General features: G+C 34.4%; 1 protein-coding gene across 3 annotated transcripts in view; it reads left to right on the forward strand.

Moving 5' to 3' along the window:
- Positions 1–18180, forward strand: part of CCDC171 (coiled-coil domain containing 171) — a 143935-nt gene that overhangs the window by 66013 nt on the left and 59742 nt on the right. For all 3 annotated transcript variants that reach the window (XM_027634420.1, XM_027634421.1, XM_027634422.1), the window contains 3 exons: positions 3955–4181; positions 4825–5004; positions 6634–6819. In XM_027634420.1, coding sequence (XP_027490221.1) covers positions 3955–4181; positions 4825–5004; positions 6634–6819 — 593 coding nt within the window. The remainder of the gene's footprint in view (positions 1–3954; positions 4182–4824; positions 5005–6633; positions 6820–18180) is intronic.

Raw genomic sequence — 18180 nt, forward strand, 5'->3', positions numbered from 1 at the left:
TGATGTAAGGTTTTACTTGGTTCATCTGCATTGCTGCCGTCCTTAGTTCTCTGGTAACTTGTAGTTTTAAAGTACCAACATTACTGTCACAGAATAAAGGATATTAAAGGAGGGGTAATTTATATGAATAAAGGGAAATAGTAGAACAGAGGGAAGGTGATTCATTTCCCAGAAGCCTAGAGAGTAAACTGGTACTAGAAGGCTGCCATTGAATCCAAAGTGTTTTGATTCAATTTCAGGTGCTCTCTTAGATCATCCTGTTCTCAGTAACTTAAATTTACATCCTTACAAAGCAAAATTTGAACCCTGTTTCAGAATATTTACAGGGTTTATCATGCAAGTGTGCCTGTGTATAGAGTGTTGTGTAGGAACAGCAAATTGAAAAAGAATCAAGACAAACTCATCAGCAGCACGGATGTGCTGAAGTGACTAGTTAGAATACCCTAAACATCATGATATTTTGCCAGTTGGAAGTATATGAGAATTCTGATGGGCTCAGTTTATTAAATATCTCTGCATTCAACAGAGGCTTGATTTTTGAGAATTAGGAAAAGCCAAGCTCAGAATGTTATGGCCACATTCAGTTTGGTGATTCTTTCATATCTTATCTCTACTTAAAGTTATTTGCACAGAACCTCAAGGTCTAACTGCTCGTGTGTTACTTGGAATTCTGTTCCTCATGAGATCAAAAGTCTCCCAGGAATCTTTGGTTCAAAAAATAGTAATAAATAATTTAAAGTTTGACATGAAATTTCCAGAAGTATTGGAGTAATTAGGCTCTGAAGGAATATATTAGAATGAAAGCTTCCACACTTAGAAAATTATTTTATGTTCTGTAGCTAATATTTTAAGTAGGACTTAAACCTTCAAACTGACATAAAAGAATTTGGAATTTTTTAAAACTGTAAATAGGCAATCGGAGAGGCATCTGGTCTCTTCAGATCTTTAAATAATGGCAGTTCCAGATTAGACTGCACATCACAGGAGAAAGTAGTACAAGAAGGTGCTATCTATATCAACAAGATGGAATGGTTCAGTGTCTTAAAAATTATGTTTAAAAATGCCTAGATTTTGAAGAGACATTTGAGGCAGTTGAAAGAAACCAAATCCAGATCACTCAGATAATACTGGAACATTTAGGCTTGTGCGCCCTGGTGATTTGAGTCACATTTCTTGATCTTTTAACTTTTAAATATGTGGTTTTGGTTTGATATTGATGTTCACTTCCCTGCATAGTTTTTGTTAGTTTGGTTCTCATTCTAACATGTCTTGGAATGATCTCTTAGCTTCAGTTTCGATACTTCATTACAGTGTTGGAGTTTTTTGGTTTTTTCTTTGTTTTTTTGTAAGGTTAATTTTCCAGGTTTGCTAGAACATCATCTGTACTGTGATAAACCAGAGAAAGTAAAGGCCAAGCTTTTTCAATACGTATCATCAACTGTTACATATGCAAAACTTTTGAAGCTTGACATGAACATTCTAGTCTTTCATAGTACTAAATTAATCCTGCTGACTGTTCAATTTCACCAAAACAGAGTAAACAAGAATTGTTTTTTTATGTCAGTGAAGTAAGATTTGACACTTTTCGTTGTCTTTTTCTTCATTTATTTTATATTACTTAATTGCTTTTTGTGATATACATTTATTTGTGTTAATTAATTCTGATACTCTTCATAATGTACATAATTTAATGGTTTTTATTGTAATTCCTTTTTCCTTCATGGCAAGTACGTAAAATGTATATATTTAAACAGTGTATTCTCTTCCCAATTATTATGGATACAGTTCTTTGTGGAATTGTATTAAATTCTCATTTTGTCTTTCAAAGCAGTCAGTAACTTACTTCAGCATATTTCTGTGTATTTACTCCAAGCTATTCTTTATGAAAAAAATAGAGGAGATAATGATTAGTCCCTATCCCAAGAAAGTGCCTTAAGTTGTGGATGCTGAACTCTACTGAATAGTGAGAGTCCTGACTGTGAAGTAGAATGATCATTTCAAATTGCTACTACACGTCTGTATGAACTGTTATTTTAAATTTAAGTTAAAGGTGAGATTCTAGCCATAGGGAAAGGGGCTACCATGCTAGGTGCTGCACATGTGGAGAAATACTGTGTTTTCTGACAGGCAGACAATCCTATAAACTGAGAATAGCAAGTGGAAATACTAGGAAAAATGACGGAACAGTAGCTCACTGGTGGTGTCCTTTTTTTGATATTTATCAAAAACCATGGCAGAGTTTTTTACATGGAAAGCCATATAAATGTTCTAGTTTTATTTTTAGGTTAGTTTCATTAAACATTCAAACTGATGAATGTATCATGACTGGAGTAAAGAGAGGGTCTTTGAAGGTGACTGACACCTCTAACAGGATAATCTGTGGTAAGAGGTGAATTGAGGAAGGTAACTTTTTCTTTTTTTGTGATCAGTAATAGAGAACCAGCATAAGGAAAAGAGAGGACTCTTGGCCAAGGTAGACAGAGCATTACAATAGCAGGGGTTTTTTTGAATATGAAAAGAATGTGGTTTTTTTTTTATTTCAAAAGATGTATTGTTAGTTGAAGTGCAAGATAAAAATGCCTCATAAGATTTTTAACTTTAAAGATGAATAGAAAGAATGCTATCATAGTCATGAAGAAAAGACAGATCTACTAGTAACTGGGATTATAGAAAATGTGTATTCAAAAATGATACTCCATTTGAGCACTGGAATCATTGGAATGGTGGTATTTCAAAACCAAGCAGGAGAATGACTCTAAAAATGGAATATTTGACTTTATCAAGTGCTTTTCTTTTTGTTATTTGCTTATAGATAAATTTCACCTTGTGTAAATGATCTTTATGGTGAAAATTGTAATACAAAAATATTAATAAGCATGTTTTTGTGCTTTTAACCTTTGGCTTTTTTTCTTCACAGTCCTTAAAAAAAACTTTTTTAACTTAAGCTGTGGTTATTTTTTTCTGCTTATAGTCTTAAGTAAATACTTTAGTTCACTGCAGCAACAGGAGATCTGCTGTACTACTGAATGTAAATAAGCTCTTCCATGCTTGTCATCTTACACTGATAGTATCATAAGACAAGTAATGACAGATTAAGACCTGCCTAGCTGAGGGAAAACTAAATTACAAGACTTTTATTAAGGCATAAATAAACCTATTAACTGTTATCTGGAATACCAATTAGTGGAAGGAGCACTGACAATTTTATTTATCAACATTAAACACAATTATTAATTACAGACCTGACGAATCTAGCAGTAAGCAGGACATGTTGGGTGTGCTGGGGCCTTAAGTCCATTATATGAGAAGGATGATTACCAAAATCCTATGGGAAAATAAGTAATTGTAGCTGTAAAATTTTAATTGCCTTGGAATAAGGTAAATTATATTCTCTTGTCTCAGAATATAAATAGTACGGTGTTAAGGTACCAAGCCTCACTAATTTTTAACAGCAAATGACTTAGACATCTGTAGAGGGGAGGGAAGAGGAGCCCGGAAACCCTCAGAAATTTGCATTGTAAATATTGCGATAAAGTGATTTACCATGTGCTATCACATCTGACTTACTTCACCTGACTTACATTTACATACATTCATCTTGCATGTTTTCTGAATTACAAAATTAGAACACCAAAGAAAGTCTTAAGAAAGTATAGTATTGGGGAAGAACATGGTAACAACTGGAAAAATAGTCTTTGTCAAACGAATCCTATTCTTTAGAATCCTATCCTACCCTTCCATTCAGAAAGTGGTAACAGTAGAATTTTCATTGCTACATACACCATTTGTCCTATGTCTCTTTGAGATATTCCTGTGAACTCAGTCTTCCAATCTTTAATAGAAATATCCTACTGAATATTTTAAAGATGCTATTTGTTGTTGCTTTTTTTTCACTGAAAGAAACTGAAATTAATAACCTACTTGATGTTTCTTTCTTTTTTTTTTTTTTTTAAGATACAAAGTCCTGGCTTTCTGGAAAGTTACTTGTAAGTGCAGCCAGGAACTCCTTTTCAAAACTTATGGACAAGCTGAATGTAATAATGGAGACAGTTCCATTAGACCACAGCAAGTGCATTTTTTATCTGGAGAGAGACTCTTTGGTGCACAATCTGGCTCATGGACTTCACAAAATAAATACCCGGGCCCTGGAAGCTGGATTGTGGGACAGACTATCTAGTATGGTATGCGTATTTATTGTGCTACTTCATGTAAGCAGTAGATTCATAAAAAGTCTTATGATGAAGCTCCCTTGATAGTACCATTAATTTTGTTTCAGATTGTTTATGAGTCTGTTACACTGAAGTCAACTATGTAGACATAAGAAGCTGGTTTGTAACAGCTAGAAGCATTAGGGCATGGATAGTTCTTTTATTGTCAAAGAATTTTAAAAAAAGATTTGATGTATACAAGATTTTTTTTTTTTAAAGTTCTATCAAAACTATATTTGCTTTATAAGAACAAACTTACTTGTGGCTTTCAGTGACTGTTAAGGTTCTTTTTTTTTTTCTTTTCTGTTTTCTCCTGCTTGGTGTTCTGTCCTTCAGTAAAGATAACCTTCTTCCTTTTAACCAAAATGAAAGGATAAACTTTCTCAAATAATCAGTCTTTTATTGTGGGCTGTATATGAAAATGATACTTCCTTGAAAACAGAATTTTCAGTAACCCCGAAGAGTAGGTGATACAGATTCACATTTTTACACTCAGGTGTGTCTTTTAGAGATGGAGGACAAGATGAGAGCTTTGTCTACTTTTCTTGGGTATTATAGGTGATTTATTTTATTGCTAAAATACATGGTACATTAATTTATTTCTTATTACTCACAGAAAAACATAGAATCCCTGCAGGAGCAAATATTTGAATTTACACAAAGACTTCATGCAGCAGAGGTGGAACGCCGCTCACTGCGTCTACAACTTGCAGAATTGAAATGGGATTTCAGTGAGATGAAGAAAGAAGCTGACAAAGCCCAGGGCCTGCAAGAGCAATTAAATATGCTTAAACAAGTAGGTATATTTGATTTAGAGGAGACTGCTTGTAAGAAATCCTTCTTTTTACACTTTTTTGGGGGGGAAGTATGTGTTCTTCTGAAAAACAAATATAAAATCATTCTCCTAGTAAAAGAATTTTCCAGAAAACTTTCCTAATAAATGTCACCGAACTGGAAGTCAGATGTATTCAGAAATATCTCCCCTCCACAAGATTTTCTTTTTGATTTGTACAATGAATTATTCTGTGTAAATTGCATGTTTGGTTTTCAGCAACCCAGGATTTCTTCCGTATGTTTGAAATGTTGATGTGATTTATATACCCAAAAAGGATTTTTAGATTTTACTTCAACAGAGTAAAGTCAGCTGGAATGAGGGTATTCAATAAGTACGTTCATGAGCAGTTTATAAACTTTGCATGGATATTGCTGAATGTTATGATAGACATTTTGCTGTATCTTTGACTCTGGTTTATATCCTAAGCTAGTCAATACAAATTTTAGTGTGCCAAATTCCTCTGACTCTTCAGTATCACTGATGACTTTACCTATGGGTTCAGTAACCTGTAAATAGCACTGATGACAGGAGTGAGAAGACACAACAAAAAGGTTCCTTAACTGCTTGAAATCACAGTATAGTGAGAAATGGATGCAGTCATTGAGGAATTGATGCCATTTGGTGCAGGGACTGATGCCATTGGGTTGTCAGTTTCATCCCTGTCATACTTTTGGAACTGTGCCTTCAATCCATGGAGAGAAAGAAACTTGTCTTGCTTTAGCATGCTGGAGGTTCACGAAGCACCTTTCCTACTAAGTGTATTTCCTATAGGTTGTGTTCAAAACTGATCTCCCATTGGAGCTATTTGAGAAGGTGAATGGATAAGGATTCTTACACATGCTCTACAGGTGCACAGTATAACTGAAAGAGTTGTATCCCAGAATAGTCAGCATTTTCTGTAGTTGTGCCCATCATTGATACTGAAGTCTAGTTGGTAGAACTGTCAGTGTATCCCAATCAAACACTTCCAAGCAGAGAATATTTAACAATTCATGTCACATCCATTCTCTTTCCTGCTCCTAGCCGGTAAAATTTTATTGTTCTTTTTTCAAACAAACAAGGTTATATTCAGTCATCTTCAGTTTTGCTCATAATGGGTTTTATTTCTTACACTTCTGGCACAGTTAGAGAAAATTGTCACAGTTTAGGTTTTCATTTAAGTGTGGACAACAATTTTCTTTAAAGAATTATTTCATCTTTCTGGAACATTTTTGAGAGGGAAGAAAGAGTCCAGGAAGATATTTACAAGGGTTAACAAAATATGCACTAAAATGTGAGACATTGATCTGCATATTTCCTTTGAGATATTGTTTCTTTACAACCTACAGTGCTAATTTGAATGGAATCATGAATGCATACTGTTTACAGTAGCCTGAATGCTGTTTTGAAAAAATACAGTGAATATAGTTGTCTACCCTCTTATTGCCGCGTGGTCTGTCTTTGAGTTAAAAAACCTAACTTAAATAATAATAATCTTTAGCATGCTTTTGTTTTAGAATTTGATATGTTTGCAAGTGGAACTTGGAAAGTCAAGCGTGTAAACAAGTGAACATAGTTACACGATCAAACACAATTTATTTCTCTTAACAGAAATTGATCACCCATGAGAAGTTTGAAAGTGTATGTGAAGAATTAAATAATGCATTGCATCGGGAGCATCAGGCACAATTGCTTTTGAATGAACAGGCACAAAAGCTACAGGAATTAAATAATAAACTAGAATTGCACTCCGGTGAAGAAGCAGATAAAACCCAAGTGTTAAGTGAATCTGTAAAGGTAAGATGAATATTGACCTGAATTAGACACCTGAAATTTACCTTTTGGTAAATAAGCCAAATGTTGCAATTCTTGTGGAAATAAAATTAAAGAAGTAAATGCACACATACTACTTAGTGCATTGGAATTTCGGGGTACTCAGAAAATACTTTCAAAATGATACTTAAAGGTATAATATCACTTTTCTGCTTTTGGAACTGGGTGGTGTTACGCCAATATATGTAATCTTTGAAGTGTCTGAAATTTACAGGTGACATAAGAGACAGCAGTTCTAGCCATCATGAGGTGTTTGCAATTCATAGGAAAAATTAATGAAGAAATACAGGATTACCTTGATTTTTGATAGAGATCATAATAGTATTTTAAAACCTGAATTAGCTGTTTCCTCAGTGTAATTTCAGAGTAGAGAATGCATTTGTCAGTTTGGAATATGCTAGGTGACAATAAAGAGAAATCATTTTTCATCAGGATTTAGAATTTTCTGCAGACATAATGAGTAATGAGGGAAAAGATGTTGTTATCAGAATCTCTGATAGCAAATGAAGGAACAGAGAGAGTATTAGAGGTTTGAAACCAACTGGACATGTAACACAGGAAGAGAAGAAACTTTGTGATATCAAGCCAATATCTTGTGACCTAAGCTCTGCAGCTTTATTTATTTTTTATTTAAAGCAAGCTTTGCTGCTCGGATCTGCTCTTCATCCTTACTACTGTCTTTCCATTCCCCAGTATTCTTCTGTGACTTGACAATTGAGCAAATAAGACTTCTTCATCCATATTTTGAGAAATAGAAGAACTTGTGATTCTGAGGAAGATGTAAGGAGGAAGTAATAAGAAATGTCAAAGAAGCAGGAGAAGAAAAAATTCAAGCTATGATACTAGCAGAAATCTCATAAACCATTGTTGAGAATATAGCAATGAAAATGGGTGTAAAGGAGGGTGACTTGCAGCAGAGTTGAGATTTGAAGTAATACACAGTGGAAGATGCTGAAGGATGTTAAATTTATTAAGGAGGGTTTTCATTAGTGGTATTATTTATTAAAAATGCCTTACCTCATGAAAGACCGTGACATTTCCTATTTACCGGTTGGTTTTGTGGCTTTTTTTCTCCCTCATAATCGTCTAACTTTAGGTGTTTCATTTCAATGGAAGAATAAAGCTGTTTAATATTTTACATCCGGTTGCTTTTTGATACTGTTACTATTTGTTTCTGATATAGCTGCAGTATATATAAGCCATTAGTCTTATATTTCTCGAAGAAATCAAACATTGATGCAAGATTTTTTAAATAGATACTAGTATCATACAGAAAGGAAGGAATAGAAGACAGATACTATTTGAAATCTTTATTGCAGTCTATACATTAATATGTGTTATTTCGCCATGTTTTACTTTATGTAAAACACATCTTTTCATTTGTTCAGAGTAAATGAAAAAGAAGTCAATTATAGTCAATTAAAATATAGTATGAAGTTTTAAACAACTATATTATATAGATTATTGGATATTGAATTAGATTTTGCAGATTCTGTTTCTTATTAATTAAAGGCTAGTTATAAACTTTTTTGAAACAGTTGTGATCCTAAAATGCATCCTAATTCTGCAATCCTTTAGCAGTTGTTTGCTGCTGGAATAACTTGGTTTAGTATAAAATGCTTGATTATTTCTGAGAGCTTTAAGGATACAATGCAATGGAATAAAATAGCTGTTGTGATAGGATAGAGGCTAAGACACTTGACAAAACAAGTATTGTAAATTTGAAATTTACAACTTACAAGTACACCGATTTGGTTCATTACTTTGTAATTCTTCATCCTTTCCATGGAGGAATTCTAAACCAAATTCGAGTTGTAAACTTGAGTACTGTCCCTCTGTTGAGAGAGCTCTTAATTTCTTCATGAGGTTTTCTTCAATAGTTAGCACAAAATTGCGTTGTGGTTGTAGCAGCTAGTATCTGTGACTGTAACAAGAAGGGAGACAATATCACTTGTGGTAGCATGGCAACACAGGTTCATAATCTAGTGGTTCTTGATTTTTTTTTCATCGTGCGTATATGATTTTGTAATGTATACATCCTAAATCGTGATCTCACCTTCAATTTTTGTCGTTGCTTTTTACAGTTTCAAATCTATGCTGAATAAGTACTTTTGAAATTCAAATAGCAGTCTAACATAAACTACTTTGATACCAAGGGGTAAAAGAACTATTTTTTTATTTTGAGCTCTATATGTTTCGGTTTTTAAAATTAAAAAAAAAAAAAGTCTTTCTCTCCCACAGTATACCACAATCCAACTTTAATCATGTCTTTATTCATGACAGGCAGTAGTGGTCTCTATCTTTGCCTTGGCATTTTAACTGACACACCCTTTTCTCCTAGCTACTTGGGTTTTGTGACTTAAGATGTTTGGTTTTTTTGTGTGAGTGTTTTTAGCTCTCAGTTTGCAGTACAGTGAAACAATCACATCTTTGTAATAATCAACCTTGACCTTGTAAGACAGTGCTCTTACAATTGTATAGGTTTTCAAGCTCTTAAATAATACAGAAGTATGAAAAAAAAGAACTGTTGCACTGAAAAAAAGTAAAAGAGAAAAAATATACCTCCATCTTTGTCTTAAAATACAAAATAATCTATCAGTCTAGACTAAGTGTATATAAAAATTTGGTGAATGTGGTGGTATACAAATGAGTTCAGGTGGAGTAGAGTAAGAATAATTTGCTTTGAATTCTTTATTCATAATTCTTAACAGGTAAGAAGGGGAAAATTAAAATATTAGATACTTTATGTTTTGATAGCTTGTTTTTAGACTTGTTCACACTTAACAGCAATCAGTAAGGAGATATTTTGGTATTCATGTACTTTCGTAAAATAGGCTTATTAAAGGAGTAATACTTAATTTCTTAGCTTTATCGGTTCAGATTTTAATCCTGTATATTTTTATCTTCTTAATGGCATATACCACAGAGACATCCAAAGGAGCCAATTACATTCAAGGTCAGTTGGAACCAGCAACTCTTTTATACCACTTTTTTTTTTTTAGATGAGGTGAATCAGTAGTTCTGATTCCTCAGTCTTTGAAGAGAAACTTTTACATGAATGCTAAACAGGTATCAATAACAGACATAATTTTTATTCCTCATACAAGCTGGTCTTAATCCAGTAGAGGTATTTTTTGTTTCCTTTTGACAGACACTGTGTGTATATTTACTTCCTTTTAGGTATGTTAGTACCTGTAATAAAAATAATATATTTTTAAGGTTCTATTTATGGATCAAGTCCTACAAATTGTTAATTGCTCAAGTGCAATATATGTTAAATCATGTAACTTGCTACTGATATGCTTCAAAATAGTCTTCAATACATGTTTTAGAAAATGGTGCCCTAAATATTAGGTTTGTTTAATTTGCTGAGTTTAGTGAAACTGCCATTTATTTATGACAGCATAAGTGAGAAAAAAATCTCAACCAAGTGCTTCGATAACAGTTATAGAAAAATGTTTTCTGATGGGAAGGTTTGGAGTATTTATTTTCAATAGCTATGTCATTCAAATCATTATATACATACTGTCTCTTCAGAAAATGTAGTATGCTTCACTAAACAGTCATATCTGAATTCATTAGATTCAGATCACGATTGGGATTTCTACGTTTGTCAGAAGTGGATGTTTTCCCTGAGCAGGCTCTCAGTTCTTGGGTGGATTTCAGGTGAAGGTGGTACACAATTTTCTGCTTTTCATTGCTTTTCCTCTTCGTACGTTTATGGCTACATATTTTTCCTGAAAAACCATTTCAAATATATATACAATTTCCTTTATTAATACCATTACACTCTCACTTTCTAAGTTAGTTTTATAGTTAACTATTTCTGAAAATTCTAACCTATGGAAAGGCTAAAAGCCTTCACTTATATGAGGAAGACCAAGTGATTTTCATGTTTTTCAAGTAGAAGAGCAAAGACTGTGAAAACACTCTAAGACTGTAAGAAAAACTAAAAACAGAAAGAAGATTTTTTTTTTTTAAAAAATCTGACATCCTCAGTTGGAAAGATTGTTAGGACTTGGATGCACTGAGGGATACTGTTGATTCTGAAAACTTGTCACTTTGCCAAGAAACTGCATTTCTGTGCATTGCCTGGTTAAATATAAGGCTGTTCTTTAAAGAAAACTGTATAGCTGATTACCATTAGCATCTAACTTAACAGAGAATATTTATTAATGAAGTTTAGCATGTTAAAGAGAAGCAAGCTCCCCTCTGAATAGGTTAGAAACTAAAATTTGTAATTAATGAAATGTGGGAGGTTTGTTTGTTTGTTTGTTTTATTTTTCTGATTTTTTTGTTTGTTTGTTTGTTTTTTGTTTGTTTTTTAGTTTCTGTATTTCTATTCTGTTCTAAACACCAAAATAATTTATAAAGTAGGTAAGAATGGATTATTATTGTCATCTGCCCTATTCTTAGTCAAAAGAGGTAATGTGTTTTCTTATTACAATAAATTACAGGTTAAAGAGGATTGTCAGGTATTTCAGTTTTCATTAATGCTATTTGTAAAATAAGTAGGCCTGTTCATTCTCCTTCTCTGTTACATTACTTTCAGTACTACTAACTTCTTAGTCTTCCAAGAGTTGGGCTTCCTAGGCTTCCTTCTAGCAGCTGCTGTCTTTACATAATAGAAAGACACTGAGATAGCATACGTTGTGGACTGGACCTGAGAGCTTTTCTTCACAAAGGGAAAAAGAAGACAACTGTGGTAAAGTCTGCTTTGTATTTCTTCATCTGTATTTCAGATATCTAAACTTAAACTTCATGTTAAATTTTGCTCTTCTATGGTTTGTCCGTGGAGTTAGAATATCCTGAGTTGGAAGGTACCCACTAGGATCATCAAGTCCAACTCCTAACACTGCACAGGACAATCCCAAGAGTTATACCATGTGCCTGAGAGTGTTCTCGAAATGGTCCTTGAACTCTGTCAGGCTTGGTACTGTGACTACTTCCCTAGGGAGCCTGTTTCAGCACCCAACCACCCTCTGGGTGAAGAACCTTTTCTAATATACAACCTAAACCTCCCCTGACACAACTTCAGGCCATTCCCTCAGGCCCTGTCACTGGTCACCACAGAGAAGAGATCATTGTCTACCCCTCCTCTTCCCCTCACAAGGAAGTTGTGACTGCAATGAGGTCTCCCCTCAGTTTCCTCTTCTCCAGGCTGAGTAGCCTAAGTGACCTCAACTGCTCCTCATATGGCTTCCCCTCAAGGCCCTTCACCGTTGGTTAGTTTGATTTATTGTCTTACTGTCTGCGTTATTATATTACTGCATTAAATCTTCTCTTGGAAATAAATAATTGTGCTCTTTTCTGTTTAGCACTTTGAAAGCAGATCTTTATGTTATGCACAGCTCTACTAGTTTTGCTTCTCTAGTTAGCTTCTAAGATTCAGGGTCCAGGGATTGCCTTATTCTTTTTCCGCTTTAGAGATCAGCTCATTAGTAATATTGATCCCTGTATTGCCTCCGTCAACTAACGTATTTCTAGGCAGGTTTTTAGGTCTGTGTATTTTCTTTGTTCTGTGTCTAGAACATTCATCAGTATGAGCATGAGTAGTCTGGAGCGCGTGAAGTCAGTACATGGCCTTTAGAATTGTATTTGTGCCATAGTCAATGAAGCAACCAAGCAAATATCACTCAAGTTGTTGAAGGTCTGCCTTAACTCTTCTGAGTCAAGCTTTCTGAAAAATACATAAGTAATAAGCAGAATGGGAGAAAGAATAAAGTTAAAATTGTGGTTATGAACTCTTTATGAGTTTGCATTAACATGAAGGTCAATACAACATTTCAAAATGTTGCAGTATAAGGCACACAAACATAATTTATGGGAAGCTCTTATTTTGAAAGGGTATTGACATTACTGTTATGTTATTGTTTCATTCCTCTACATTTCTTCTTTTGTCCAGTTTTGCAAGTTGAATGTTGGTAATAGTTAATTTTAATTTGAGCAATGTTAAGGTTTTACCTTGGAACTAGAATACGTATTCATGCCATTGGTTTTTTAAAAATTATGCTACTATACAATATTTTATTGGCTGTTAGAAGGAATATTATTCAGGCAAATTATTTGTTATCTTTTTATAGCGAGAAAATAATAAAATAGTATCCAAATAACTTTTACTTTACATTAGAAGAAGAATGAAAGGAATTGGGAGTTTATTGCATTTATGTGGAATCTAGTTCAGATGTAAATATCACAGAATGCTGAGTTGGAAGGGACCCAACCCTTAGCCCTGCGCAAGACCATCCCAAGAGTCACACCATGTGCCTGAGAGTATCATCCAAATGGCCAAGGGAGGTGATTGTCCCGCTCTACTCTGCTCTGGTGCGGCCTCGCCTTGAACACTGTGTGCAGTTCTGGGCACCACAATACAGGAAAGAGATTAAACTGTTAGAACATGTTCAAAGGAGGGCAACAATCAGGTTCCCCAGGGAAGTAGTCACAGCACCAAGCCTGACAGAGTTCAAGAAGTGTTTGGATGATATTTTCAGGCACATGGTGTGACTCTTGGGGGTGGTCCTTCGCACAGCTAAGGGCTGAACTCGATGATCCTTGTGGGTCCCTTCCAACTTAGAAGATTCTGTGATTTTATTTTGAACATGCTGAAGAGTTTAAGATAACTGAGGAAAGTGCTCTCACCATTAAAGCAATTTTGGTGTAATTTAGACACTGAGATAGAACGCTGGAACAAGTCGTGATTTCATAACATCACTTTGGTTAATCTTTGAAAACTAGTAATGACCAGGAGTTAATTTCCAAATAAGGATAGGTTTACCCTTCTGTAGGAGATTGTGGGATAAGTTTGATAAGTTTGATCATACTGATCAGTAGTCTGATTCAGTAGACATGCTAGTCTGATTTTGATAGTCATTTTAGAGTCATGCACTTAAGTGCACTTCAGGTGTTTTGTGGAAGATGGCAAGTAGCCAAGACAGGCAGAACTGTGCCTGGGAATAATGAAACTATGTGGAAACAAGTGTTAATAGTTTGATCTACAAGTTACTTCTCCACAGATGGTTAAGAGCTAGGTTTTTTGGGTCCCCTATATTACTGACTGGCACGCAGTGAAATCTAGAACACTTTAGACTTTACAGTATAGTAACATTGCCTATTTCAGAGAATACTCTTTATCTTGAGTCTGTTTGCTGCACTGTGCCATTAAAAAAAAAAAGTTAAATCTCACATTCTGTTAATGGAGAAAAAGGAAAACTTAAAGTAATTGCATGAAGCAGAGCATTTTAATAGTCTTTTAAAAGTAACTTTCAAGGTTTTCTGGGTATTCCATTTGTAGGAACTATTTTGCTCCCTTGGGGGAAGGGGAGAATAAATGGAACAATATTGGGATCTAAAAGCTTAATGGTTTTATTGCTGCACTGTAATTATACTAATAAATACCTCTGTCCATGACCTTGGAATTTATAGTGCAGTGAGAAAGATTTATCGACAAGTAATTTGGAAGAAAAATGGGATTATTGTGTAATTACAGTGTGTGGTTATTAAGCGTACGTATTTACCTAACATTTATCCCTGTTATTTCAAGACCTTCAATGTTTCAGTTTTCACTCAGAAATACTGACAGGCTTCTTGGTAAATCCAGTGCCTGGGAGATCTTTGTTATATTATTGGGTCAACTACAAAGTAACTTTGTTACCTTGAGATGTGCAGAGAGGATCAATAGATCTTTAAAACAGCATGTGATTTTTTAAAGGAAACGTTCTAAACCCTATTTTTCCTAGTAGTATAGATATCAATGTGTAGGACTTTCTACTGTACATGTACTTGATATACAAGTCCTTTATACATAGATTTGCTTCTTGCTGTTGTTTATCAAGGATCTCTCCAGGGCTTCATCATTTTTTCACCTTAGTCAAGTTTTCCCATGATCTCCCTTTCTGTTTGTGTGAAGTTAACTTTGAAAAGATCTTTATATCTTCTTATGAAACCATAAGTAACAATCTTTCATATACTTATTGGAATATAATTAAACTATTGGAAGATAATTATGTATCTGACTGACATAAGGCTGAAACAAGAGGTGCACTCTTTTGCACTTTGGTCTGTTTGGCTACATACAATGACAGCAGCCATGCCTATCTTTCATGTAATTTGATCTTTTAATTTAATTTAACACTCCATTAGGTATTCACTGATTTTCAAGGGGAAGATTTTTCAAAATTTATACCATTTTCATCTTCTAAAATCTGTAACTCTGCTATCTCCTTTGAATTACGAAGAGCATGGAAGCTCTTTGAGATAGTAGCAGGGCAACAAACTCAAAACAGAAATTACTCTTTTATGTTACCTAATTTTTATGTTGAATTTTACAGTTTGTATTTATGAAAAATCCAGTGAGGTTCTTGTTGCTACATCTTTTTACTGTCTCAGTTAAAAAGACTTTTAAAAATGTTTTAAAATCTTTCTAGTTTAAGTAAACCCACCTTTTATTGTTGGTTTGGGGGACTTTTCTTTGTTTGTTTTTTGGTTTATTTGTTTGTTTTTGTCTGTGGACTTTGCAATATGTAATGAAGTGATTTTAAAATTATGAATTTAGGATTCTCAATTTTAAGTAACAGTCCCAAGATTTTGCTTATAAATAGGACTTCATTGTCCTACAAGAAAATTTCTGAGATGAGAGAATGAAGAAGTAAGTGTTCTTAAAAAAAGTTAACAATAATTTACTAAAATAAATGGTTGTGTGGTATCACCCAATGTGTTTGATGATATGGCATGTTTATTACACTTGCTTCTGTAGGTGGGTGAAGCAGGCAACTTTCCAAGTTTTGTACCATCATGGTGCCATTTTATTTTACAGTTAGGGAACATACCAAAAGAGAAAAGTATAAATAATAATTCAGTTTAACAGTTGCAGTGATTTATCACTGTCACTGTTTAACATACCTCCTTCAGGATCTGTGTGTGCCAAGCTCAGGGAAATTTATTCCTTGTTTAAGCTGTGTGTTCTCAGTTGGCACTTGGTATGACTCAGAGCATACCCAGAGGGAATCCAATCAATACATCTTTATAGCACTTTGATCTCCTTGCTGAATATTGGGATATAATATATCTTCCATGCTTTTTCAGTGGAATGATTTAGAAGTTGTCTTTTTTATAAGTTAAATTTTGTTTTACTTTATCTGTTCTTTCTGCTAGTGAGACTACTCTCCAGCTTTTAATGGATGAAAGAAGAAAGTAACCTGTATAAAAGAGCAGATCTTTTGGTATAAAATTACTTATTTACCAATTCTTTCTTATTTTATTGAAGTTTAAAAAAGAAAAGAGATAAAGAGAATCAAGTATGTGTGTTTTCTCCCTGCAGATAATTCATACAGCACGATGTGGCTGGCCTGATATTAAAACAAAACATGGAAACACATACCTGAATGTACAGTATGGTCAGAACTTTTCTGAAGGGGAATGCAGTATTTGAGTGTAAACTGTGTAAAGTGTTAAATCTTGTGAAGCTCACATTAATGTTAATGCCATGTTAAAAAAAAGATTTGTCTAATTAGTTAATGAAAGAAGATAAAAAAATCTTGATGAAGCAAGATTAAAACTTTGTGTGGCACAAACTGACATTCTTGGCATTGTCCCTAACTCCTTAATGTGATGGCTCACATTATTGCACTAATGTCTGGTGGAATTGTGCAGCAACCTCTTTCAAGAAATGACTGCAGAATAACCTACAACAGTAAAAAAAGCTTAACTGAGACCACCAGTGTATTGAGGTCACAGGCAGTATATTTTCTTACTCAGAACTAACTGAACCTTAAGTTCTATTTAGAAAATTTCTTGAAACTGTTCTGAAGAGAAGAAATATAGCTAGGGTACGGTAATATTTGTTTCTTAAATATGCTTCTGAAGCTGTGTGTCAGTCAGCCTGACCCTAATGACTTTTTCTCTGTGTCCAGATGCTCCCTAACTTCAGATTGTATGCCTTTAAAAATAAACAATGGGAATGAAACTGTGATTATTTAGTTTGTAGGTACCATTTTGTTGTCATTGTTAATATTCTTTTTCTGTTGTTTCTTCTTCTTCCTGAATTATTTTAACTGACTGTTAACGTTTAGAAATGTTCCAAAGAAATTGAGCGATACAGATCTAATGCAAGGGTATTTCTGGAGAACTTAAAAAGTCTCTTCCAGGGCTTAGAAATGTCCCTGGTAATGCAAGATCGTTAAGACCAGTAGGACATGATGGGAGACAGGTGGTTTGAGGCTATGACAGACGACAGACGCTATAATGAAATGCAAGAAATTGGTGCAATATATGGTATCCTCATAGAAATCCAGCTAAATACTTTTCTGTATGTGCATGTGATATAGCAGCAATTGTAAAGTGAAGATAAAATCTTAAGTGCTGTTTTTGTTTTTGTCTTGTATACTGTGTGCACAATTCGATAATGTATAGCAAAATTAAGCAACAGTATTGCAGAGAGCAGCGTTACAAAGCAGCATCAGAGTTTGCTTGTAAAGTTAGTGCCTCACTTACAGGTACATGACTGTTCCGAAAAGTCCTCTTTTGCAGTAGCAGGTGTAAACCATCTTTTTGAAATCTTGGAATTGTAACAACTATAAGGCTGCTTGTCTACCAGGGTGTAAAAAGAGAAGTGTAACAATGAAAAAAAAGTGAGATTATCCCTTTCCATGGCACTTATATATCTGATTTAAAGGCGTGATACTGCCAAACCACAGAAAATCTGCTGCTTCTGCAGGGCTGGATCTTTTCTAGTCTGTGGTTGTAGAGAGTTAAGTAGTGCGAAGGGGGAGGAATTTACATTTCTAGGGAGAAAAAAGAAACATCAGTCCTGAGGTAGTGTGTCAGAAATTGAACAAGTAGTGAATGATCATGTACTCATGCCAACATGCATGTGATTCCAAAATTTTATTCCATTTAACTTCAAGGATTATTCTTAAAACTCACAGTGATAAAGCCTGAGTTTTTCTAGAATTGTTTTTGTTCTATTAAGGTGGTATAATCCCTCTCTGCAGCTTTCCAGTGATGCTGTTGCTTTAAGATCAGAAGCCAAAAAATACTCTAAGCAAATTTAGTACAGAGATAAGATAAAGAGAGCAGGTCTGTGCAAGTTTCGAGCTGGCTTCCTGCCAAGTCCCCGAAAATTGACAACAAGGACCTGCTTCCCAGAGAGGGAAGAAAAAAAATGACCTAAGCAGCCAAAGCTATAGCAAAAAATATATATATATTTTACATACGAGGCAGATATATACAATGAGAATATTACACACCACAACTCCAGAAATCCTAAATAGCTCCCCAAAAGGGGAGAGGGGGAGGGAGAAGGGAAAAGGACAAAAAGGGACAAAGACC

This window comes from Corapipo altera, unplaced genomic scaffold, assembly GCF_003945725.1.
Source record: "Corapipo altera isolate COAL_440 unplaced genomic scaffold, ASM394572v1 61411, whole genome shotgun sequence".
Taxonomy (NCBI): Eukaryota; Metazoa; Chordata; class Aves; order Passeriformes; family Pipridae; genus Corapipo; species Corapipo altera.